Below are 25,763 nucleotides of genomic sequence, written 5' to 3'. Positions count from 1 at the left end.
GTGCTGTGGCTCAGCAACCTTCCCTGTCCTCCAGTCCTCCCCACCATTTCCCCCTAACCCACCTCCTCGGGCTCTCAACCATTCCCCACTCCATCGTCCCTTTGTCCTCCCCACCATTCCCCCATTCCCTTGTCCCCACCATCCCTAACTCCACTACATCCACCATCCACCACTACACTCATCCCTGGTCCCCTCGTCCTTCCCCCGTCCCCTCGTCCGATGCCTTCCCAAATGGTCTGATGTTCCCATCACTGAAATATAAGAAAAACAGTTAAAAAATGAAATGAAAATATGAAAAAATAGAAAAATAAACTATACTCACAAAATGAACGGTATGGTAAACAACACAGCTCAATTCCAACGCAATTCACACAGAATAATGAAATCAAAATGAAAATGAATCAAAATCTATGAAAATTCAATTTATCAATGCAATCAGAAACATTGAAATAAAATTGTAACATATTTAGTATAGCATGTGTGTTGCTATTACATGCAACAGACGGCAGTGTTTTTTAATAAATCATAGTTTTACCTGTCACAGGTGTGGCATCCATACTTATACTTACGAAATGAACAGTATGGTAAACAACACAGCTCAATTCCAACAAAATGTCACACAAAATAATTCAATAAAAAAATAAAATAAATCCAAATCTATGAAAATAAAATTTATCAATGTAATTGGAAACATTGAAATGTAATTTGTGACATATTTAGTATAGCGTGCATGTTGGTTTATGTGCAACAGATGGCGCTGTTTTTCAAAAACGCATGTTTTTACCTGTCACAGGGGTGGCATCTATATAGTAGGTATATAAAAAGACACGCCCTATGCGAATGCACCGTGGTGCAAAGCAATTGGTAAAGAGGTTTCGAAGATTTTTTTCACATCAAAAACACAGTTTTTCAGAAAAAGCATGTTTTTTTTACCGTCACACACGTGACATCTACTTAGTATATATATAAAAACCTGGCCGGATGGGAATGGAAGGTTGTGTGAAAATTTCAAAGCAATCGGTGAAGAACTTTCGGAGATTAGCGGTTATGCACACACGAACATTTACATTTATATAGATGAATGCAAGACGTCGAGGACATTACCAGAGAGCATCATGGTAGGAGGAAAGTTTGTTCCGCGCACCCTGATTGGTCAGTGATCTGTGATGACTGAGGCCGGCTGGTGGGCAACACTGCACGCTGCCTGCAGGTGGTCACTGTGATGACTGAGGCCGGCTGGTGGGCAACACTGCACGCTGCCTGCAGGTGGTCACTGTGATGACTGAGGCCGGCTGGTGGGCAACACTGCACGCTGCCTGCAGGTGGTCACTGTGATGACTGAGGCCGGCTGGTGGGCAACACTGCACGCTGCCTGCAGGTGGTCACTGTGATGACTGAGGCCGGCTGGTGGGCAACACTGCACGCTGCCTGCAGGTGGTCACTGTGATGACTGAGGCCGGCTGGTGGGCAACACTGCACGCTGCCTGCAGGTGGTCACTGTGATGACTGAGGCCGGCTGGTGGGCAACACTGCACGCTGCCTGCAGGTGGTCACTGTGATGACTGAGGCCGGCTGGTGGGCAACACTGCACGCTGCCTGCAGGTGGTCACTGTGATGACTGAGGCCGGCTGGTGGGCAACACTGCACGCTGCCTGCAGGTGGTCACTGTGATGACTGAGGCCGGCTGGTGGGCAACACTGCACGCTGCCTGCAGGTGGTCACTGTGATGACTGAGGCCGGCTGGTGGGCAACACTGCACGCTGCCTGCAGGTGGTCACTGTGATGACTGAGGCCGGCTGGTGGGCAACACTGCACGCTGCCTGCAGGTGGTCACTGTGATGATTGAGGCCGGCTAGTGGGCAACACTGCACGCTGCCTGCAGGTGGTCACTGTGATGACTGAGGCCGGCTGGTGGGCAACACTGCACGCTGCCTGCAGGTGGTCACTGTGATGACTGAGGCCGGCTGGTGGGCAACACCGCACGCTGCCTGCAGGTGGTCACTGTGATGACTGAGGCCGGCTGGTGGGCAACACTGCACGCTGCCTGCAGGTGGTCACTGTGATGACTGAGGCCGGCTGGTGGGCAACACTGCATGCTGCCTGCAGGTGGTCACTGTGATGACTGAGGCCGGCTAGTGGGCAACACTGCACGCTGCCTGCAGGTGGTCACTGTGATGACTGAGGCCGGCTGGTGGGCAACACCACACGCTGCCTGTAGGTGGTCACTGTGATGACTGAGGCCGGCTGGTGGGCAACACTGCACGCTGCCTGTAGGTGGTCACTGTGATGACTGAGGCCGGCTAGTGGGCAACACTGCACGCTGCCTGCAGGTGGTCACTGTGATGACTGAGGCCGGCTGGTGGGCAACACTGCACGCTGCCTGTAGGTGGTCACTGTGATGACTGAGGCCGGCTAGTGGGCAACACTGCACGCTGCCTGCAGGTGGTCACTGTGATGACTGAGGCCGGCTAGTGGGCAACACCGCACGCTGCCTGTAGGTGGTCACTGTGATGACTGAGGCCGGCTAGTGGGCAACACTGCACGCTGCCTGCAGGTGGTCACTGTGATGACTGAGGCCGGCTAGTGGGCAACACCGCACGCTGCCTGTAGGTGGTCACTGTGATGACTGAGGCCGGCTGGTGGGCAACACTGCACGCTGCCTGCAGGTGGTCACTGTGATGACTGAGGCCGGCTAGTGGGCAACACCGCACGCTGCCTGCAGGTGGTCACTGTGATGACTGAGGCCGGCTGCTGGGCAACACTGCACGCTGCCTGCAGGTGGTCACTGTGATGACTGAGGCCGGCTAGTGGGCAACACCGCACGCTGCCTGCAGGTGGTCACTGTGATGACTGAGGCCGGCTAGAGGGCAACACCGCACGCTGCCTGCAGGTGGTCACTGTGATGACTGAGGCCGGCTAGTGGGCAACACCGCACGCTGCCTGCAGGTGGTCACTGTGATGACTGAGGCCGGCTGGTGGGCAACACTGCACGCTGCCTGCAGGTGGTCACTGTGATGACTGAGGCCGGCTAGTGGGCAACACCGCACGCTGCCTGCAGGTGGTCACTGTGATGACTGAGGCCGGCTAGTGGGCAACACCGCACGCTGCCTGCAGGTGGTCACTGTGATGACTGAGGCCGGCTAGTGGGCAACACCGCACGCTGCCTGTAGGTGGTCACTGTGATGACTGAGGCCGGCTAGTGGGCAACACCGCACGCTGCCTGCTGATGGACTTTACCTGACAGTAAACGTTAACTAATTACTCATTAAGGTTGTTCATTACAAAAATTTCCTGACAGAAAACTTGTTTAATATGAGTGTGGCTGACTGACTGGGGCTCTGAGGCCCCCATATTACTCTCTAACTGGTGTGTGGCTGACTGACTGGGGCTCTGAGGCCCCCATATTACTCTCTAACTGGTGTGTGGCTGACTGACTGGGGCTCTGAGGCCCCCATATTACTCTCTAACTGGTGTGTGGCTGACTGACTGGGGCTCTGAGGGCCCCATATTACTCTCTAACTGGTGTGTGGCTGACTGACTGGGGCTCTGAGGGCCCCATATTACTCTCTAACTTGTGTGTGGCTGACTGACTGGGGCTCTGAGGGCCCCATATTACTCTCTAACTTGTGTGTGGCTGACTGACTGGGGCTCTGAGGCCCCCATATTACTCTCTAACTGGTGTGTGGCTGACTGACTGGGGCTCTGAGGCCCCCATATTACTCTCTAACTGGTGTGTGGCTGACTGACTGGGGCTCTGAGGTCCCCATATTACTCTCTAACTGGTGTGTGGCTGACTGACTGGGGCTCTGAGGCCCCCATATTACTCTCTAACTGGTGTGTGGCTGACTGACTGGGGCTCTGAGGTCCCCATATTACTCTCTAACTGGTGTGTGGCTGACTGACTGGGGCTCTGAGGCCCCCATATTACTCTCTAACTTGTGTGTGGCTGACTGACTGGGGCTCTGAGGGCCCCATATTACTCTCTAACTGGTGTGTGGCTGACTGACTGGGGCTCTGAGGTCCCCATATTACTCTCTAACTGGTGTGTGGCTGACTGACTGGGGCTCTGAGGGCCCCATATTACTCTCTAACTTGTGTGTGGCTGACTGACTGGGGCTCTGAGGGCCCCATATTACTCTCTAACTTGTGTGTGGCTGACTGACTGGGGCTCTGAGGCCCCCATATTACTCTCTAACTGGTGTGTGGCTGACTGACTGGGGCTCTGAGGCCCCCATATTACTCTCTAACTGGTGTGTGGCTGACTGACTGGGGCTCTGAGGTCCCCATATTACTCTCTAACTGGTGTGTGGCTGACTGACTGGGGCTCTGAGGCCCCCATATTACTCTCTAACTGGTGTGTGGCTGACTGACTGGGGCTCTGAGGTCCCCATATTACTCTCTAACTGGTGTGTGGCTGACTGACTGGGGCTCTGAGGCCCCCATATTACTCTCTAACTTGTGTGTGGCTGACTGACTGGGGCTCTGAGGGCCCCATATTACTCTCTAACTGGTGTGTGGCTGACTGACTGGGGCTCTGAGGGCCCCATATTACTCTCTAACTGGTGTGTGGCTGACTGACTGGGGCTCTGAGGCCCCCATATTACTCTCTAACTTGTGTGTGGCTGACTGACTGGGGCTCTGAGGGCCCCATATTACTCTCTAACTGGTGTGTGGCTGACTGGGGCTGTGAGGCCCCCATATTACTCTCTAACTTGTTGTTGCTAATGACGAAGACACGAGAGTATTAAAGTAGAGAAGAGACTGTATGTGAGTGTAGCGTAATACAGCGAGCAGAGTGACAGAGTATAATACAGCAAGCAGTGTATGAGAGCATAATACAGCAAGCAGTGTATAAGAGCATAATCCAGCAAGCACTGTATGAGAGCATAATACAGCAAGCAGTGTATAAGAGCATAATACAGCAAGCACTGTATGAGAGCATAATACAGCAAGCAGTGTATGAGAGCATAATACAGCAAGCAGTGTATGAGAGCATAATACAGCAAGCAGTGTATGAGAGCATAATACAGCAAGCATTGTATGAGAGCATAATACAGCAGTGTATGAGATCATAATACAGCAAGCAGTGTATGAGAGCATAATACAGCAAGCAGTGTATGAGAGAGTATTATACAACAAGAAGTGTTAGAGAGAGTATCATACAGCAAGCAGTGTATAAGAGCATAATACAGCAAGCAGTGTATATGAGAGCATAATACAGCAAGCAGTGTATGAGAGCATAATACAGCTAGCACTGTATGAGAGCATAATACAGCAAGCAGTGTATGAGAGAGCATAATACAGCAAGCAGTGTATGAGAGCATAATACAGCAAGCAGTGTATGAGAGCATAATACAGCAAGCATTCTATGAGAGCATAATACAGCAAGCAGTGTATGAGATCATAATACAGCAAGCAGTGTATGAGAGCATAATACAGCAAGCAGTGTATGAGATCATAATACAGCAAGCAGTGTATCAGAGCATAATACAGCAAGCAGTGTATATGAGAGCATAATACAGCAAGCACTGTATGAGAGCATAATACAGCAAGCAGTGTATGAGAGAGCATAATACAGCAAGCAGTGTATGAGAGAGCATAATACAGCAAGCAGTGTATATGAGAGCATAATACAGCAAGCAGTGTATATGAGAGCATAATACAGCAAGCACTGTATGAGAGCATAATACAGCAAGCAGTGTATGAGAGAGCATAATACAGCAAGCAGTGTATGAGAGAGCATAATACAGCAAGCAGTGTATATGAGAGCATAATACAGCAAGCAGTGTATATGAGAACATAATACAGCAAGCATTGTATGAGAGCATAATACAGCAAGCACTGTATGAGAGCATAATACAGCAAGCAGTGTATGAGATCATAATACAGCAAGCAGTGTATGAGAGCATAATACAGCAAGCAGTGTATGAGATCATAATACAGCAAGCACTGTATGAGAGCATAATACAGCAAGCAGTGTATGAAAGCATAATACAGCAAGCACTGTATGAGAGCATAATACAGCAAGCAGTGTATGAGAGAGCATAATACAGCAAGCAGTGTATGAGAGCATAATACAGCAAGCAGTGTATGTGAGTATAATACAGCAAGCAGTGTATGAGAGAGCATAATACAGCAAGCAGTGTATGAGAGAGCATAATACAGCAAGCAGTGTATGAGAGAGCATAATACAGCAAGCAGTGTATGAGAGAGCATAATACAGCAAGCAGTGTATGAGAGCATAATACAGCAAGCACTGCATGAGAGCATAATACAGCAAGCAGTGTATGAGAGCATAATACAGCAAGCACTGTATGAGAGCATAATACAGCAAGCACTGTATGAGAGCATAATACAGCAAGCAGTGTATGAGAGAGCATAATACAGCAAGCAGTGTATGAGAGAGCATAATACAGCAAGCACTGTATGAGAGCATAATACAGCAAGCACTGTATGAGAGCATAATACAGCAAGCAGTGTATGAGAGCATAATACAGCAAGCAGTGCGCGGCGGGAGTGACGCAGGGGAAGCCGAGGTTATATATAGAGGCGCCGGCCGCCTCTACGCTCAGTCGCCGCCATGAGTTCGGATGATGCAGACACGATGGAGTTGGGCTCCTCGTCCCACGTCCACATTGCCTCTGGCATGGACGCTGGCGACGAGGCCTACCTGTCCCCCACCACACACTCGAGCAGTGTGTATGAGACGCGTTACCAGAAGTCCCTCCGTCACTACCTGACGCGGGAGGCCCTACCCAAGGAGTCCCACTACAGGAACCTTAACTCCATCGTTGACGGGTCCATGAGACCGACCCTGGACGACCTCCATCACAACACCTTCAGGGAACAACAGGTAAGACACCCCCCCCCCCCCGCGCCCCGACCTTCTCCTCCACTCACAACATAAATAATGTCACCCTTGGCAGCCACCGTGCCTGTGACGTCACCCTCAGCCCCTACCACCGCCGTAACTTGACCTGTGACTCTCTTAACGTTCTCTCCCCTCAAGGTCCACCTTGCTCGTATACCCCTCAAGGTCCACCTTGCTCGTATACCCCTCAAGGTCCACCTTGCTCGTATACCCCTCAAGGTCCACCTTGCTCGTATACCCCTCAAGGTCCACCTTGCTCGTATACCCCTCAAGGTCCACCTTACTCGTATACCCCTCAAGGTCCACCTTACTCGTATACCCCTCAAGGTCCACCTTGCTCGTATACCCCTCAAGGTCCACCTTGCTCGTATACCCCTCAAGGTCCACCTTGCTCGTATACCCCTCAAGGTCCACCTTGCTCGTATACCCCTCAAGGTCCACCTTACTCGTATACCCCTCAAGGTCCACCTTACTCGTATACCCCTCAAGGTCCACCTTGCTCGTATACCCCTCAAGGTCCACTTTGCTCGTATACCCCTCAAGGTCCACCTTGCTCGTATACCCCTCAAGGTCCACCTTGCTCGTATACCCCTCAAGGTCCACCTTGCTCGTATACCCCTCAAGGTCCACCTTGCTCGTATACCCCTCAAGGTCCACCTTGCTCGTATACCCCTCAAGGTCCACCTTGCTCGTATACCCCTCAAGGTCCACCTTGCTCGTATACCCCTCAAGGTCCACCTTGCTCGTATACCCCTCAAGGTCCACCTTGTTCGTATACCCCTCAAGGTCCACCTTGTTCGTATACCCCTCAAGGTCCACCTTGTTCGTATACCCCTCAAGGTCCACCTTGTTCGTATACCCCTCAAGGTCCACCTTGTTCGTATACCCCTCAAGGTCCACCTTGCTCGTATACCCCTCAAGGTCCACCTTATTCGTATACCCCTCAAGGTCCACCTTGCTCGTATACCCCTCAAGGTCCACCTTGCTCGTATACCCCTCAAGGTCCACCTTGCTCGTATACCCCTCAAGGTCCACCTTGCTCGTATACCCCTCAAGGTCCACCTTGCTCGTATACCCCTCAAGGTCCACCTTGTTCGTATACCCCTCAAGGTCCACCTTGCTCGTATACCCCTCAAGGTCCACCTTGTTCGTATACCCCTCAAGGTCCACCTTGCTCGTACCCCTCAAGGTCCACCTTGCTCGTATACCCCTCAAGGTCCACCTTGCTCGTACCCCTCAAGGTCCACCTTGCTCGTATACCCCTCAAGGTCCACCTTGCTCGTATACCCCTCAAGGTCCACCTTGCTCGTATACCCCTCAAGGTCCACCTTGTTCGTATACCCCTCAAGGTCCACCTTGCTCGTACCCCTCAAGGTCCACCTTGCTCGTATACCCCTCAAGGTCCACCTTGCTCGTATACCCCCTCAAGGTCCACCTTGCTCGTATACCCCTCAAGGTCCACTTTGCTCGTATACCCCTCAAGGTCTACCTTGCTCGTATACCCCTCAAGGTCTACCTTGCTCGTATACCCCTCAAGGTCCACCTTGCTCGTACCCTCACTCCTCCTCAGGCGGGATGCTCCCACAACAGCGTGTGTATTGTGAGTCGTGTTTGTGGCGGTGTATTGTGAGTCGTGTTTGTGGCGGTGTATTGTGAGTCGTGTTTGTGGCGGTGTATTGTGAGTCGTGTTTGTGGCGGTGTATTGTGAGTCGTGTTTGTGGCGGTGTATTGTGAGTCGTGTTCGTGGTGGTGTATTGTGAGTCGTGTTCGTGGTGGTGTATTGTGAGTCGTGTTTGTGGCGGTGTATTGTGAGTCGTGTTTGTGGCGGTGTATTGTGAGTCGTGTTCGTGGTGGTGTATTGTGAGTCGTGTTCGTGGCGGTGTATTGTGAGTCGTGTTTGTGGTGGTGTATTGTGAGTCGTGTTTGTGGCGGTGTATTGTGAGTCGTGTTCGTGGCGGTGTATTGTGAGTCGTGTTTGTGGCGGTGTATTGTGAGTCGTGTTCGTGGTGGTGTATTGTGAGTCGTGTTTGTGGCGGTGTATTGTGAGTCGTGTTTGTGGCGGTGTATTGTGAGTCGTGTTTGTGGCGGTGTATTGTGAGTCGTGTTTGTGGCGGTGTATTGTGAGTCGTGTTTGTGGCGGTGTATTGTGAGTCGTGTTTGTGGCGGTGTATTGTGAGTCGTGTTCGTGGTGGTATATTGTGAGTCGTGTTTGTGGAGGTGTATTGTGAGTCGTGTTCGTGGCGGTGTATTGTGAGTCGCGTATGTGGTGGTGTATTGTGAGTCGTGTATGTGGCGGTGTATTGTGAGTTATAAGGGTCAGTTGTGAGGTTGGGGGTAAGGAGGGAGCACATTATGGGGTTGAATGTTCCTGACAGCGTCTGAGAGAACAGTTTACCAAGACTAAAGTGAGACGACCTTCATTGTGACTCCAAATTAATGACAATATTTAGACTTATTTGCAAGTAAAAACAAGAGTGAAGGGTTGACTGAGTATTAGTGCTTGATATACACTGGACTTGTTGCGAAGTTAATTCTGTAACTTGGCTTAAAATAACACACAACGTCTCCAGAATACTGAAGCAGCAAGACTCAGAGTACTGTGTACTGTGTCACAGGAAAGGTTACCCCAGTCACCATTATGGGTCGTCCACGATCACAGGTGTTCTGCGGGTCGTCCACGATCACAGGTGTTCTGCGGGTCGTCGACGGTGACAGGTGTGGTGGGAACAGTAACTGAGAGGGATGTGAGGGAAGGCTGAGGGATAAAAGATGTGGTGATGAAGGGAAGACTTTAGTAAGAGGGAAAGATGGTAACGGAGCTGTACCCACTGTAACCCTATTGTCAGTGGTGGGCCCCATGGTCCTCACAGGGCCCCATGGTCCTCACACCACGTCCACCACCTGGGCCATGGTCCTCACACCACGACGACCACCTGGGCCATGGTCCTCACACCACCATGAGAGACCACACCCCACTCTCACACCACCTGCATAGTTATATAGATATTTGTGATGGTCTGAAAGCATAAAGCTGTTCCAGCAATAGTCTACATGTAAACTGGCAAATGAACCTTTGTTCTAAACCGAGATTATTCTCAAGTTATAACTTTGTTGTATTAAAAATCGTTGGTTTAAAATATAAACGGTAAATGCTGAAAACGTTTGCTTTAAAGAACTTCGTTTTCTATATATGGAATTATCAGGTAAACTCAAATAGTTTTTGAAATTCAATATTTCATAATATCTCTAATAATTCACTGATTAACGTAACCAAATGTAATGCAACCTAGCCTAACAAAAGCTTAACCTAACCTAACCTAACCATGGATAGAGAGTAGATAATATCACTAATTATGTGACTGATCTCAAAACATTCCCGTGAGTGGATTTCCTCCCTGAGGACAGACTGCAGTACTTTATAACTTTTCCCAGTAAATTGCTTTCGTTACTGGGAAAGCACTAAAAAGGAAGGAAATTACTAATCTCAGTCATTAAATGTAACAGTTCCCTTTACTGTTTCACCATTTCCAATTGCTAAACTCAGTAAGGCAATTTACTCAAATTTATCAAAACTTCAGCAAGACCCAAGACAACAGAGACATGGTCCCCCACACACACACTACCATGCTGGGCTGGTCCCCCACACACACACTACCATGCTGGGCTGGTGTGTATATGGTCCCCCACACACACACTACCATGCTGGGCTGGTGTGTATATGGTCCCCCACACACACTCTACCATGCTGGGCTGGTGTGTATATGGTCCCCCACACACACACTACCATGCTGGGCTGGTGTGTATATGGTCCCCCACACACACTCTACCATACTGGGCTGGTGTGTATATGGTCCCCCACACACACACTACCATGCTGGGCTGGTGTGTATATGGTCCCCCACACACACTCTACCATACTGGGCTGGTGTGTATATGGTCCCCCACACACACTCTACCATACTGGGCTGGTGTGTATATGGTCCCCCACACACACACTACCATGCTGGGCTGGTGTGTATATGGTCCCCCACACACACTCTACCATACTGGGCTGGTGTGTATATGGTCCCCCACACACACTCTACCATACTGGGCTGGTGTGTATATGGTCCCCCACACACACACTACCATGCTGGGCTGGTGTGTATATGGTCCCCCACACACACTCTACCATACTGGGCTGGTGTGTATATGGTCCCCCACACACACACTACCATGCTGGGCTGGTGTGTATATGGTCCCCCACACACACTCTACCATGCTGGGCTGGTGTGTATATGGTCCCCCACACACACTCTACCATGCTGGGCTGGTGTGTATATGGTCCCCCACACACACACTACCATGCTGGGCTGGTGTGTATATGGTCCCCCACACACACTCTACCATACTGGGCTGGTGTGTATATGGTCCCCCACACACACACTACCATGCTGGGCTGGTGTGTATATGGTCCCCCACACACTACCATGCTGGGCTGGTGTGTATATGGTCCCCCACACACACTCTACCATGCTGGGCTGGTGTGTATATGGTCCCCCACACACACTCTACCATGCTGGGCTGGTGTGTATATGGTCCCCCACACACACTCTACCATGCTGGGCTGGTGTGTATATGGTACCCCACACACACTCTACCATACTGGGCTGGTGTGTATATGGTTCCCCACACACACACTACCATGCTGGGCTGGTGTGTATATGGTCCCCCACACACACTCTACCATGCTGGGCTGGTGTGTATATGGTCCCCCACACACACTCTACCATACTGGGCTGGTGTGTATATGGTCCCCCACACACACACTACCATGCTGGGCTGGTGTGTATATGGTCCCCCACACACACTCTACCATACTGGGCTGGTGTGTATATGGTCCCCCACACACACACTACCATGCTGGGCTGGTGTGTATATGGTCCCCCACACACACTCTACCATGCTGGGCTGGTGTGTATATGGTCCCCCACACACACTCTACCATGCTGGGCTGGTGTGTATATGGTCCCCCACACACACTCTACCATGCTGGGCTGGTGTGTATATGGTCCCCCACACACACTCTACCATGCTGGGCTGGTGTGTATATGGTCCCCCACACACACACTACCATGCTGGGCTGGTGTGTATATGGTACACTCGGTACTTCACTTGGTCCTCACACAGGCAACTAAAACTCTCACCTCTAATACAGGTGGTTTTAACCCAGAGGAGCGAGTTTATTGGGTGGCGCCACTCAAATATGAATGGAAACACCGCCATAGCAGTATGTGCAACACTCCCAAATAGGTAGAAAACCCGCTCATCCTGTCACTTGTAACCAGACATGACTGGGACTTGCTTAACTGTCTCAAGTGAACAGCTTCCACGGGCACCGGGGGAGGTCTACCTCTGATCTAACTCCTAACTACTCGAAGGCTACTTATACACGAGTCGTAGCTCTCCTAACTGGTGTAAACCTTCTTAAGAATACACAAATCTCATCCTTACAGCACCATGAGATGCACAAAGTAACACTGATCTCATTGTGAGTACTCTAGTACCCCTTGACACAGACCAGATGCCTTCACACTCTTCTGCCCTAGTACCTCACTCTACTTCACTCTTCTCACATACAACTCTCACCTATACTCATACTCAAAAATACTCATATATAAAAATACTCCCTTGATACACATTCCCCTATCTCCCCCAAAATGAATCTTTCCATAGTGAGATCCAATCAAGATTGAATCTCACTTGAAAACTTCATTTAGTGACAAATACCTCCCAACTCAACAGCAGAATATGACAACTAACATGTGTACCAGTTGTCGTTACCGCACCTCCTGGGTCCAACTTCACCAGCACACATGTTCTCTGTGTCGCTCACGACCACAGGTGTTCCCCGGGTCCTTCACGACCACAGGAGCTCCCCGGGTCCTTCACGACCACAGGTGCTCCCCGGGTCGTTCCCGACCACAGGTGCTCCCTGGGTCGTTCACGACCACAGGTGCTCCCCGGGTCGTTCACGACCACAGGTGCTCCCTGGGTCGTTCCCGACCACAGGTGCTCCCCGGGTCGTTCCCGACCACAGGTGCTCCCTGGGTCGTTCACGACCACAGGTGCTCCCCGGGTCGTTCCCGACCACAGGTGCTCCCCGGGTCGTTCACGACCACAGGTGCTCCCCGGGTCGTTCACGACCACAGGTGCTCTCCGGGTCGTTCACGACCACAGGTGCTCCCCGGGTCGTTCACGACCACAGGTGCTCCCCGGGTCGTTCCCGACCACAGGTGTTCCCCGGGTCGTTCACGACCACAGGTGCTCCCCGGGTCGTTCCCGACCACAGGTGTTCCCCGGGTCGCTCACGACCACAGGTGCTCCCCGGGTCGTTCCCGACCACAGGTGCTCCCCGGGTCGTTCACGACCACAGGTGCTCCCTGGGTCGTTCACGACCACAGGTGCTCCCCGGGTCGTTCACGACCACAGGTGCTCCCCGGGTCGTTCACGACCACAGGTGTTCCCCGGGTCGTTCCCGACTACAGGTGCTCCCCGGGTCGTTCACGACCACAGGTGTTCCCCGGGTCGTTCACGACCACAGGTGCTCCCCGGGTCGTTCACGACCACAGGTGCTCCCCGGGTCGTTCACGACCACAGGTGTTCCCCGGGTCGTTCCCGACTACAGGTGCTCCCCGGGTCGTTCCCGACCACAGGTGCTCCCGGGTTGTTCCCGACCACAGGTGTTCCCCGGGTCGTTCACGACCACAGGTGCTCCCCGGGTCGTTCCCGACCACAGGTACTCCCCGGGTCGTTCCCGACCACAGGTGCTCCCCGGGTCCTTCACGACCACAGGTGCTCCCCGGGTCCTTCACGACCACAGGTGCTCCCCGGGTCGTTCCCGACCACAGGTACTCCCCGGGTCGTTCCCGACCACAGGTGCTCCCCGGGTCCTTCACGACCACAGGTGCTCCCCGGGTCGTTCACGACCACAGGTGTTCCCCGGGTCGTTCACGACCACAGGTGCTCCCCGGGTCGTTCACGACCACAGGTGCTCCCTGGGTCGTTCCCGACCACAGGTGTTCCCCGAGTCGTTCACGACCACAGGTGCTCCCCGGGTCGTTCACGACCACAGGTGCTCCCTGGGTCGTTCACGACCACAGGTGCTCCTCGTGTGCGTCTTAACTATTCCATAGAATATTTGTAAGTGAGAATATATTTAAGCGGCTATATCTTATATAATGTTTGATAGGTTAAATAATTTCATTGTGAGAGCTTTCCTAACGGTGACTGCGGGTGCTTGGGGGCCTTGGAGGCCAACGCGGGGGCAAAAGTTTACATATATATATATATATATATATATATATATATATATATATATATATATATATATATATATATATATATATATATATATATATATATATATATATATACTTGGCTTCATGCTTCTTGAGATCATACGGTTTAATTAATGATGTTAGGAATATAATCTAATTTTGAGCCATTGTTGCGCATTTTATTTGTGTGAACATCTATTAAATCATCTTAAAGGAGGATATGAATCAGAGGCAAAATTTTAGACCAACAGCACTGGTGACTATCACACATAAAATGTTTGAAAGAGTGGTAAGAGCAAGGTCACGAAACTGGTGGAATAACAGCGTGTAGGTAAGCCTAGCCAAGATGAGCTCGGGGCAGGGCGCTCCTACACCTTACAATTGCTAGACCATTGCTTAGCTGACAAGGAAAACAAGCAAGTCCCAGCTGTGTCTGGGTACAAGTGACAGGATGAACAACCCAGCGGGTTTTCTTCCTATTGGGGAGTGTTGTACATTCTGCTATGGCGGTATGTTCACTCACAAGATGAGTGGCGCTGCCCAATAAACTCGCCCCTCGGGGCAAAATTTAAAATTTTAAGCAAAACGCTGAAGCAATATACACAGGTTTTAGAAAGAGGTTTGAAGAAATGTGACAACGGTGTTAGTGCACACAAAATGCTCGCATAAGGAATTACTGCCAAATTAGGAAGATAGATTTTTAATGTGCTAAAGAACAGGACTAAGATTGTAATATTCCTCCGAGCCAGACCCGGCTGAGCCACCGTGGAGAGCCTCGTGTCCCAGGGTACTGTGCTTGCTCCACCACTTTGTATCATTATATCTCACATACACAACCACACAAACTATACTACTCCATCATCCTTTGCAGAGACACTAGGAGTTTTATGATGATAAACGATATGGAGGACCCAGCAAACCCAGCAGATATAAGATAAATTACCTCGTTCAATGGGCCACAGAAAACATGGTGTTTATTGAAGGTAGTTCCAGCTTTAAGTAAGTTTAAGTAAGTTTTTAAGTAAGTTTTTCAAGTAAGTTTATTGAGACAAGAAAAAAAATACATCTCAAAGGGATAGAATAGCTTAGGCTATTTCTACCCGTAAGAAAAAAACCCACAGTCAAATCAGTATACAACAAGATAAATATAAAATATTTGGGTGTACTCATGTGGGAAGACCTTACCTTTAAAGAACACAATAAAGTAGCCGTCACAACTGCAAGACAACTGACAGGTTGGAGAACAAGAACCTTTCACACTAGAGATGCTGTACCAGTGATGATGATACTCTTCAAGACGCTAGTGCTCTCTAGAGTACAACAGTACTCTCTCTAGAGTAGAGTACTGTTGTACACTAACAGCCCCTTGCAAAGCTGGAGAAATTGCTCACTTGGAGAGCGTGCAAATATTCTATGCTGATAAAATCCACTCAATAAAATATTTAAATTATTGGAACCACATACAATGTTGAAATATGTATTACCAAGAGTGCAGGCATGTGAGGTGCATTATAATTACACATGTAATATATTGTAATATATTCCATGTGTAATTATAATGTATCTCACACGTCTTGGGGCTGGTCCCAAACCTGCACTTAGAAATACCACCATATGAGACCAGGAGGCACGGCAGGATGTGCAGAATACCCCTGTGGAAGAGCAGAGGTGCAGTAGGTACTCTTGAGAGAGCTCTCTCAACATCAGAGGCCCGAGACTTTAATACACTCTCCCTCTACACATATGGAGCATAACTGGCCAACCTCTCATGGTGTTGTAAAGAGTTTGATATACATCTCGAAAGGACACCTGATCAACCAGGCTGTGATACATACTTCAGGCTGCATGCACCCACATCTAACAGTCTGGTTAGCCAGACAACCAACTAGGAGACCTGGTCAGAGACCGGGCCGCCGGGACGTTGATCCTCGGAACCAACTGGGTTATCCACCTGGTGTGAGGATATCCAGACACTCCAGATGATGTCAGGAGGATAGCAGACACTCCAGGTGATGTCAGGAAGATACCAGACACTCCAGATGATGTCAGGAGGATAGCAGACACTCCAGATGATGTCAGGAGGATACCAGACACTCCAGGTGATGTCAGGAGGATACCAGACACCCCAGGTGATGTCAGGAGGTTAGCAGACACTCCAGATGATGTCAGGAGGATAGCAGACACTCCAGGTGATGTCAGGAGGATACCAGACATTCCAGGTGATGTCAGGAGGATACCAGACACTCCAGGTGATGTCAGGAGGATACCAGACACTCCAGGTGATGTCAGGAGGATACCAGACACTACGCAATGCGAGGGCCCAAAGATCAGTATAATATTATTGACCAGGGAGGACCTGGTCAATACTAGTGTGGCAGTATTGACCAGGGAGGACCTGGTCAATACTAGTGTGGCAGTATTGACCAGGGAGGACCTGGTCAATACTAGTGTGGCAGTATTGACCAGGGAGGACCTGGTCAACACTATAGTGTGCCAGTATTGACCAGGGAGGAGCTGGTCAACACTATAGTGTGGCAGTATTGACCAGGGAGGACCTGGTCAACACTATAGTGTGACAGTATTGACCAGGGAGGAGCTGGTCAACACAAGTGTGGCAGTATTGACCAGGGAGGACCTGGTCAACACTATAGTGTGGCAGTATTGACCAGGGAGGAGCTGGTCAACACTAGTGTGGCAGTATTCACCAGGGAGGACCTGGTCAACACTATAGTGTGGCAGTATTGACCAGGGAGGACCTGGTCAAGACTATAGTGTGACAGTATTGACCAGGGAGGAGCTGGTCAACACAAGTGTGGCAGTATTGACCAGGGAGGACCTGGTCAACACTATAGTGGGGCAGTATTGACCAGGGAGGAGCTGGTCAACACTAGTGTGGCAGTATTGACCAGGGAGGACCTGGTCAACACTATAGTGTGGCAGTATTGACCAGGGAGGACCTGGTCAACACTATAGTGTGGCAGTATTGACCAGGGAGGAGCTGGTCAACACTAGTGTGGCAGTATTGACCAGGGAGGAGCTGGTCAACACTATAGTGTGGCAGTATTGACCAGGGAGGACCTGGTCAACACTATAGTGTGGCAGTATTGACCAGGGAGGACCTGGTCAACACTAGTGTGGCAGTATTGACCAGGGAGGACCTGGTCAACACTAGTGTGGCAGTATTGACCAGGGAGGACCTGGTCAACACTAGTGTGGCAGTATTGACCAGGGAGGAGCTGGTCAACACTAGTGTGGCAGTATTGACCAGGGAGGACCTGGTCAACACTAGTGTGGCAGTATTGACCAGGGAGGACCTGGTCAACACAAGTGTGCTGAGTGTGACTGTCAAGATAACAATAATTCATCGTCTCGGGGGGACAGGAAGCCAGGTTATATATACTGTACATGTTAGGCTTATACCGAGGACCCCCCCCCTCCCCCAGGGTGGAAGTATTGACCCCGCCCAGGATATAACCCCACAACAAGCCTACTAACTCCTGGGTACCTACTGGCTGCTAGGTGAACAGTGGCATGAGGTGAGAGAAAACGCGTCCAACCATTTCTCTCCCACCCGGGATTCTAACCCGGAATTCTGAATTGTGAGTCGAGAATGAACCCGACTGTAGTACTCGGACGATCTTGTTACAAAACAAATAGGTTTGAGAGTGAAATTTAGTAAGACTTATTAAAGTAAAGTGAGACAAGTCCTACTTGTAGTGAGGCAAGTCCTACTTGTAGTGAGGCAAGTCCTACTTGTAGTGAGACAAGTCCTACTTGTAGTGAGGCAAGTCCTACTTGTAGTGAGACAAGTCCTACTTGTAGTGAGACAAGTCCTACTTGTAGTGAGACAAGTCCTACTTGTAGTGAGACAAGTCTTACTTGTAGTGAGACAAGTCCTACTTGTAGTGAGGCAAGTCCTACTTGTAGTGAGACAAGTCCTACTTGTAGTGAGACAAGTCCTACTTGTAGTGAGACAAGTCCTACTTGTAGTGAGACAAGTCTTACTTGTAGTGAGACAAGTCCTACTTGTAGTGAGACAAGTCTTACTTGTAGTGAGACAAGTCCTACTTGTAGTGAGGCAAGTCCTACTTGTAGTGAGACAAGTCCTACTTGTAGTGAGGCAAGTCCTACTTGTAGTGAGGCAAGTCCTACTTGTAGTGAGACAAGTCCTACTTGTAGTGAGACAAGTCTTACTAAACCGGTCTGGCCAGGAACCGGTTCCTCGACGTCATTATACTTAACAAATAATTATTACTAGTAATGCTTGCCTAATATGACTGGGGCTGGGTATTGTGAGGCAGTGTGACCCACTGAGTGTGAGTGCTCTCACTCAAGTGTGTCCTCAGTGTGGAGTGTGACCCACTGAGTGAGTGCTGTCACTCAAGTGTGCCCTCAGTGGGGAGTGTGACCCACTGAGTGTGAGTGCTGTCACTCAAGTGTGCCCTCAGTGGGGAGTGTGACCCACTGAGTGTGAGTGCTGTCACTCAAGTGTGCCCTCAGTGGGGAGTGTGACCCACTGAGTGTGAGTGCTGTCACTCAAGTGTGCCCTCAGTGGGGAGTGTGACCCACTGAGTGTGAGTGCTCTCACTCAAGTGTGCCCTCAGTGGGGAGTGTGACCCACTGAGTGTGAGTGCTCTCACTCAAGTGTGCCCTCAGTGGGGAGTGTGACCCACTGAGTGTGAGTGCTCTCACTCAAGTGTGCCCTCAGTGTGGAGTGTGACCCACTGAGTGTGAGTGCTCTCACTCAAGTGTGCCCTCAGTGGGGAGTGTGACCCACTGAGTGAGTGCTGTCACTCAAGTGTGCCCTCAGTGTGGAGTGTGACCCACTGCTTGGTGCTCCACCCGGGCTACAGTATGTACACGGCAGGTGGTGCTGGGGACCTGGCCCCCAGTGAGTGGCACCAGTGGTGGTGACATGTGTGTCACCACCACTGGTCCACACGTGTGGTCACGGAACAGTGTGTCACCACCACTGGTCCACACGTGTGGTCACGGTGTCACCATCACTGGTCCACACGTGTGGTCACGGAACACTGTGTCACCATCACTGGTCCACACGTGTGGTCACGGAACACTGTGTCACCACCACTGGTCCACACGTGTGGTCACGGAACACTGTCACCACCACTGGGCCACACGTGTGGTCACGGAACAGTGTCACCACCACTGGTCCACACGTGTGGTCACGGAACACTGTGGCACCATCACTGGTCCACACGTGTGGTCACGGACCACTGTGTCACCATCACTGGTCCACACGTGTGGTCACGGAACAGTGTCACCATCACTGGTCCACACGTGTGGTCACGGACCACTGTGTCACCATCACTGGTCCACACGTGTGGTCACGGAACACTGTCACCACCACTGGCAACTAAGAGAAGAAACATCCCACAGAGTCTATCACAGATTAAGAAAGTAATTCTACACAGAGCAGCACAAAAGATGCACCACAGTGACCACAACACAGCAGTTGCAACATCAGGATCTGCGGGTTGGTACAACAATTCAACCAACTACGAACCACTTAGTGTGATGAAAGGGAGCAGTAGAACCACACAAGTACACTTACATCACATCAGGCTTGGGTATCCATGTGCATGGGAAATAGGCTTACAGGTTCCGGAAGATGAGAGGAAATGTCAACACTGTGGAGAAATGCCCGACAGACCACTGGAACATTATCTAACACAGTGCACAGTTACAGCCACAACAGACCACTGGAACATTATCTAACACAGTGCACAGTTACAGCCACAACAGACCACTGGAACATTATCTAACACAGTGCACAGTTACAGCCACAACAGACCACTGGAACATTATCTAACACAGTGCACAGTTACAGCCACAACAGACCACTGGAACATTATCTAACACAGTGCACAGTTACAGCCACAACAGACCACTGGAACATTATCTAACACAGTGCACAGTTACAGCCACAACAGACCACTGGAACATTATCTAACACAGTGCACAGTTACAGCCACAACAGACCACTGGAACATTATCTAACACAGTGCACAGTTACAGCCACAACAGACCACTGGAACATTATCTAACACAGAGCACAGTTACAAACCCATTAAGATTTCAACTTAGATTCAACAGAGCAGAAGAAGTTGTTAAACACGTGGGACAAAATCTTACTGAAGCGACCATACGAGTCATAAATACTCATACTCCGCCCAAGTAAAACAGAAACAAGCAACACTTAGTGGGCCAGCCAGAGGCTTAGGGCCCGCCCAGGGGGCCAGCCAGAGGCTTAGGGCCCGCACAGTGGGCCAGCCAGAGGCTTAGGGCCCGCCCAGGGGGCCAGCCAGAGGCTTAGGGCCCGCACAGTGGGCCAACCAGAGGCTTAGGGCCCGCCCAGGGGGCCAGCCAGAGGCTTAGGGCCCGCACAGTGGGCCAACCAGAGGCTTAGGGCCCGTCCAGTGGGCCAACCAGAGGCTTAGGGCTCGCACAGTGGGCCAGCCAGAGGCTTAGGGCCCGCACAGTGGGCCAGCCAGAGGCTTAGGGCCCGCACAGTGGGCCAGCCAGAGGTCTTAGGGCCCGCACAGTGGGCCAGCCAGAGGCTTAGGGCCCGCACAGTGGGCCAGCCAGAGGCTTAGGGCCCGCACAGTGGGCCAGCCAGAGGCTTAGGGCCCGCACAGTGGACCAGCCAGAGGCTTAGGGCCCGCGCAGTGGGCCAACCAGAGGCTTAGGGCCCGCACAGTGGGCCAACCAGAGGCTTAGGGCCCGCACAGTGGGCCAACCAGAGGCTTAGGGCCCGCGCAGTGGGCCAGCCAGAGGCTTAGGGCCCGCACAGTGGGCCAACCAGAGGCTTAGGGCCCGCACAGTGGGCCAGCCAGAGGCTTAGGGCCCGCGCAGTGGGCCAGCCAGAGGCTTAGGGCCCGCGCAGTGGGCCAACCAGAGGCTTAGGGCCCGCACAGTGGGCCAACCAGAGGCTTAGGGCCCGCACAGTGGGCCAGCCAGAGGCTTAGGGCCCGCGCAGTGGGCCAGCCAGAGGCTTAGGGCCCGCGCAGTGGGCCAACCAGAGGCTTAGGGCCCGCACAGTGGGCCAACCAGAGGCTTAGGGCCCGCACAGTGGGCCAGCCAGAGGCTTAGGGCCCGCACAGTGGGCCAGCCAGAGGCTTAGGGCCCGCACAGTGGGCCAACCAGAGGCTTAGGGCCCGCACAGTGGGCCAGCCAGAGGCTTAGGGCCCGCACAGTGGGCCAGCCAGAGGCTTAGGGCCCGCACAGTGGGCCAGCCAGAGGCTTAGGGCCCGCGCAGTGGGCCAGCCAGAGGCTTAGGGCCCGCACAGTGGGCCAACCAGAGGCTTAGGGCCCGCGCAGTGGGCCAGCCAGAGGCTTAGGGCCCGCACAGGGCGCCAGCCAGAGGCTTAGGGCCCGCACAGGGCGCCAGCCAGAGGCTTAGGGCCCGCACAGTGGGCCAGCCAGAGGCTTAGGGCCCGCACAGTGGGCCAACCAGAGGCTTAGGGCCCGCGCAGTGGGCCAGCCAGAGGCTTAGGGCCCGCACAGGGCGCCAGCCAGAGGCTTAGGGCCCGCACAGGGCGCCAGCCAGAGGCTTAGGGCCCGCACAGTGGGCCAGCCAGAGGCTTAGGGCCCGCACAGTGGGCCAGCCAGAGGCTTAGGGCCCGCGCAGTGGGCCAGCCAGAGGCTTAGGGCCCGCACAGGAATATCCCTGCAAAAAAAAGAATGACAGGTCGAAGGCTGTTCACTACACTGCCAGTACACACGACCACTACACTGCCAGTACACACGACCACTACACTGCCAGTACTCACGACCACTACACTGCCAGTACACACGACCACTACACTGCCAGTACTCACGACCACTACACTGCCAGTACACGCGACCACTACACTGCCAGTACACACGACCACTACACTGCCAGTACTCACGACCACTACACTGCCAGTACACACGACCACTACACTGCCAGTACTCACGACCACTACACTGCCAGTACTCACGACCACTACACTGCCAGTACTCACGACCACTACACTGCCAGTACTCACGACCACTACACTGCCAGGGAACACGACCACTACACTGCCAGGGAACACGACCACTACACTGCCAGTACTCACGACCACTACACTGCCAGTACACACGACCACTACACTGCCAGTACTCACGACCACTACACTGCCAGTACTCACGACCACTACACTGCCAGTACACACGACCACTACACTGCCAGTACTCACGACCACTACACTGCCAGTACTCACGACCACTACACTGCCAGTACACACGACCACTACACTGCCAGTACACACGACCACTACACTGCCAGTACACACGACCACTACACTGCCAGTACTCACGACCACTACACTGCCAGTACTCACGACCACTACACTGCCAGTACACACGACCACTACACTGCCAGTACACACGACCACTACACTGCCAGTACACACGACCACTACACTGCCAGTACTCACGACCACTACACTGCCAGTACACACGACCACTACACTGCCAGTACACGCGACCACTACACTGCCAGTACTCACGACCACTACACTGCCAGTACACACGACCACTACACTGCCAGTACACACGACCACTACACTGCCAGTACACACGACCACTACACTGCCAGTACACACGACCACTACACTGCCAGTACACACGACCACTACACTGCCAGTACACACGACCACTACACTGCCAGTACACACGACCACTACACTGCCAGTACACACGACCACTACACTGCCAGTACACGCGACCACTACACTGCCAGTACTCACGACCACTACACTGCCAGTACACACGACCACTACACTGCCAGTACACACGACCACTACACTGCCAGTACACACGACCACTACACTGCCAGTACACACGACCACTACACTGCCAGTACACACGACCACTACACTGCCAGTACACACGACCACTACACTGCCAGTACACACGACCACTACACTGCCAGTACTCACGACCACTACACTGCCAGTACTCACGACCACTACACTGCCAGTACACACGACCACTACACTGCCAGTACACACGACCACTACACTGCCAGTACACGCGACCACTACACTGCCAGTACTCACGACCACTACACTGCCAGTACTCACGACCACTACACTGCCAGTACTCACGACCACTACACTGCCAGTACACACGACCACTACACTGCCAGTACTCACGACCACTACACTGCCAGTACTCACGACCACTACACTGCCAGTACTCACGACCACTACACTGCCAGTACTCACGACCACTACACTGCCAGTACACACGACCACTACACTGCCAGTACACACGACCACTACACTGCCAGTACACGCGACCACTACACTGCCAGTACTCACGACCACTACACTGCCAGTACTCACGACCACTACACTGCCAGTACTCACGACCACTACACTGCCAGTACTCACGACCACTACACTGCCAGTACACACGACCACTACACTGCCAGTACTCACGACCACTACACTGCCAGTACACACGACCACTACACTGCCAGTACTCACGACCACTACACTGCCAGTACACACGACCACTACACTGCCAGTACACACGACCACTACACTGCCAGTACACACGACCACTACACTGCCAGTACTCACGACCACTACACTGCCAGTACACACGACCACTACACTGCCAGTACACACGACCACTACACTGCCAGTACACACGACCACTACACTGCCAGTACTCACGACCACTACACTGCCAGTACTCACGACCACTACACTGCCAGTACACACGACCACTACACTGCCAGTACTCACGACCACTACACTGCCAGTACACACGACCACTACACTGCCAGTACTCACGACCACTACACTGCCAGTACACACGACCACTACACTGCCAGTACACACGACCACTACACTGCCAGTACACACGACCACTACACTGCCAGTACTCACGACCACTACACTGCCAGTACACACGACCACTACACTGCCAGTACACACGACCACTACACTGCCAGTACTCACGACCACTACACTGCCAGTACTCACGACCACTACACTGCCAGTACACACGACCACTACACTGCCAGTACTCACGACCACTACACTGCCAGTACTCACGACCACTACACTGCCAGTACACACGACCACTACACTGCCAGTACACACGACCACTACACTGCCAGTACACACGACCACTACACTGCCAGTACACACGACCACTACACTGCCAGTACACACGACCACTACACTGCCAGTACACACGACCACTACACTGCCAGTACACACGACCACTACACTGCCAGTACACACGACCACTACACTGCCAGTACACACGACCACTACACTGCCAGTACTCACGACCACTACACTGCCAGTACACACGACCACTACACTGCCAGTACACACGACCACTACACTGCCAGTACACACGACCACTACACTGCCAGTACACACGACCACTACACTGCCAGTACTCACGACCACTACACTGCCAGTACTCACGACCACTACACTGCCAGTACACACGACCACTACACTGCCAGTACTCACGACCACTACACTGCCAGTACTCACGACCACTACACTGCCAGTACACACGACCACTACACTGCCAGTACACACGACCACTACACTGCCAGTACACACGACCACTACACTGCCAGTACTACACGACCACTACACTGCCAGTACACACGACCACTACACTGCCAGTACACACGACCACTACACTGCCAGTACACACGACCACTACACTGCCAGTACTACACGACCACTACACTGCCAGTACACACGACCACTACACTGCCAGTACACACGACCACTACACTGCCAGTACACACGACCACTACACTGCCAGTACTCACGACCACTACACTGCCAGTACTCACGACCACTACACTGCCAGTACATCACGACCACTACACTGCCAGTACACACGACCACTACACTGCCAGTACTCACGACCACTACACTGCCAGTACTCACGACCACTACACTGCCAGTACACACGACCACTACACTGCCAGTACACACGACCACTACACTGCCAGTACACACGACCACTACACTGCCAGTACTCACGACCACTACACTGCCAGTACACACGACCACTACACTGCCAGTACACACGACCACTACACTGCCAGTACACACGACCACTACACTGCCAGTACTCACGACCACTACACTGCCAGTACACACGACCACTACACTGCCAGTACTCACGACCACTACACTGCCAGTACTCACGACCACTACACTGCCAGTACACACGACCACTACACTGCCAGTACTCACGACCACTACACTGCCAGTACACACGACCACTACACTGCCAGTACTCACGACCACTACACTGCCAGTACACACGACCACTACACTGCCAGTACACACGACCACTACACTGCCAGTACACACGACCACTACACTGCCAGTACTCACGACCACTACACTGCCAGTACACACGACCACTACACTGCCAGTACACACGACCACTACACTGCCAGTACACACGACCACTACACTGCCAGTACTCACGACCACTACACTGCCAGTACACACGACCACTACACTGCCAGTACTCACGACCACTACACT

General features: G+C 52.2%; 1 protein-coding gene across 2 annotated transcripts in view; it reads left to right on the top strand.

Moving 5' to 3' along the window:
* The first annotated feature begins 6,571 nt into the window (after positions 1–6,571).
* The window catches only part of LOC123745438 (bumetanide-sensitive sodium-(potassium)-chloride cotransporter), a 389,884-nt gene continuing 370,692 nt past the window's right edge, over positions 6,572–25,763 (top strand). Inside the window, exon 1 of one of the 2 annotated variants that reach the window (XM_069300604.1) lies at positions 6,572–6,853. In XM_069300604.1, the coding sequence (XP_069156705.1) occupies positions 6,581–6,853 (273 nt within the window). In that variant the 5' untranslated portion in view covers positions 6,572–6,580. The remainder of the gene's footprint in view (positions 6,854–25,763) is intronic. The other variant, XM_069300601.1, reaches the window with a different exon arrangement.

This window comes from Procambarus clarkii, chromosome 44 (genome assembly GCF_040958095.1).
Source record: "Procambarus clarkii isolate CNS0578487 chromosome 44, FALCON_Pclarkii_2.0, whole genome shotgun sequence".
NCBI classification, from domain to species: Eukaryota; Metazoa; Arthropoda; class Malacostraca; order Decapoda; family Cambaridae; genus Procambarus; species Procambarus clarkii.
Note: the sequence above shows the minus strand (reverse complement) of the source record. Positions and strands in the feature narration are given on the sequence as shown.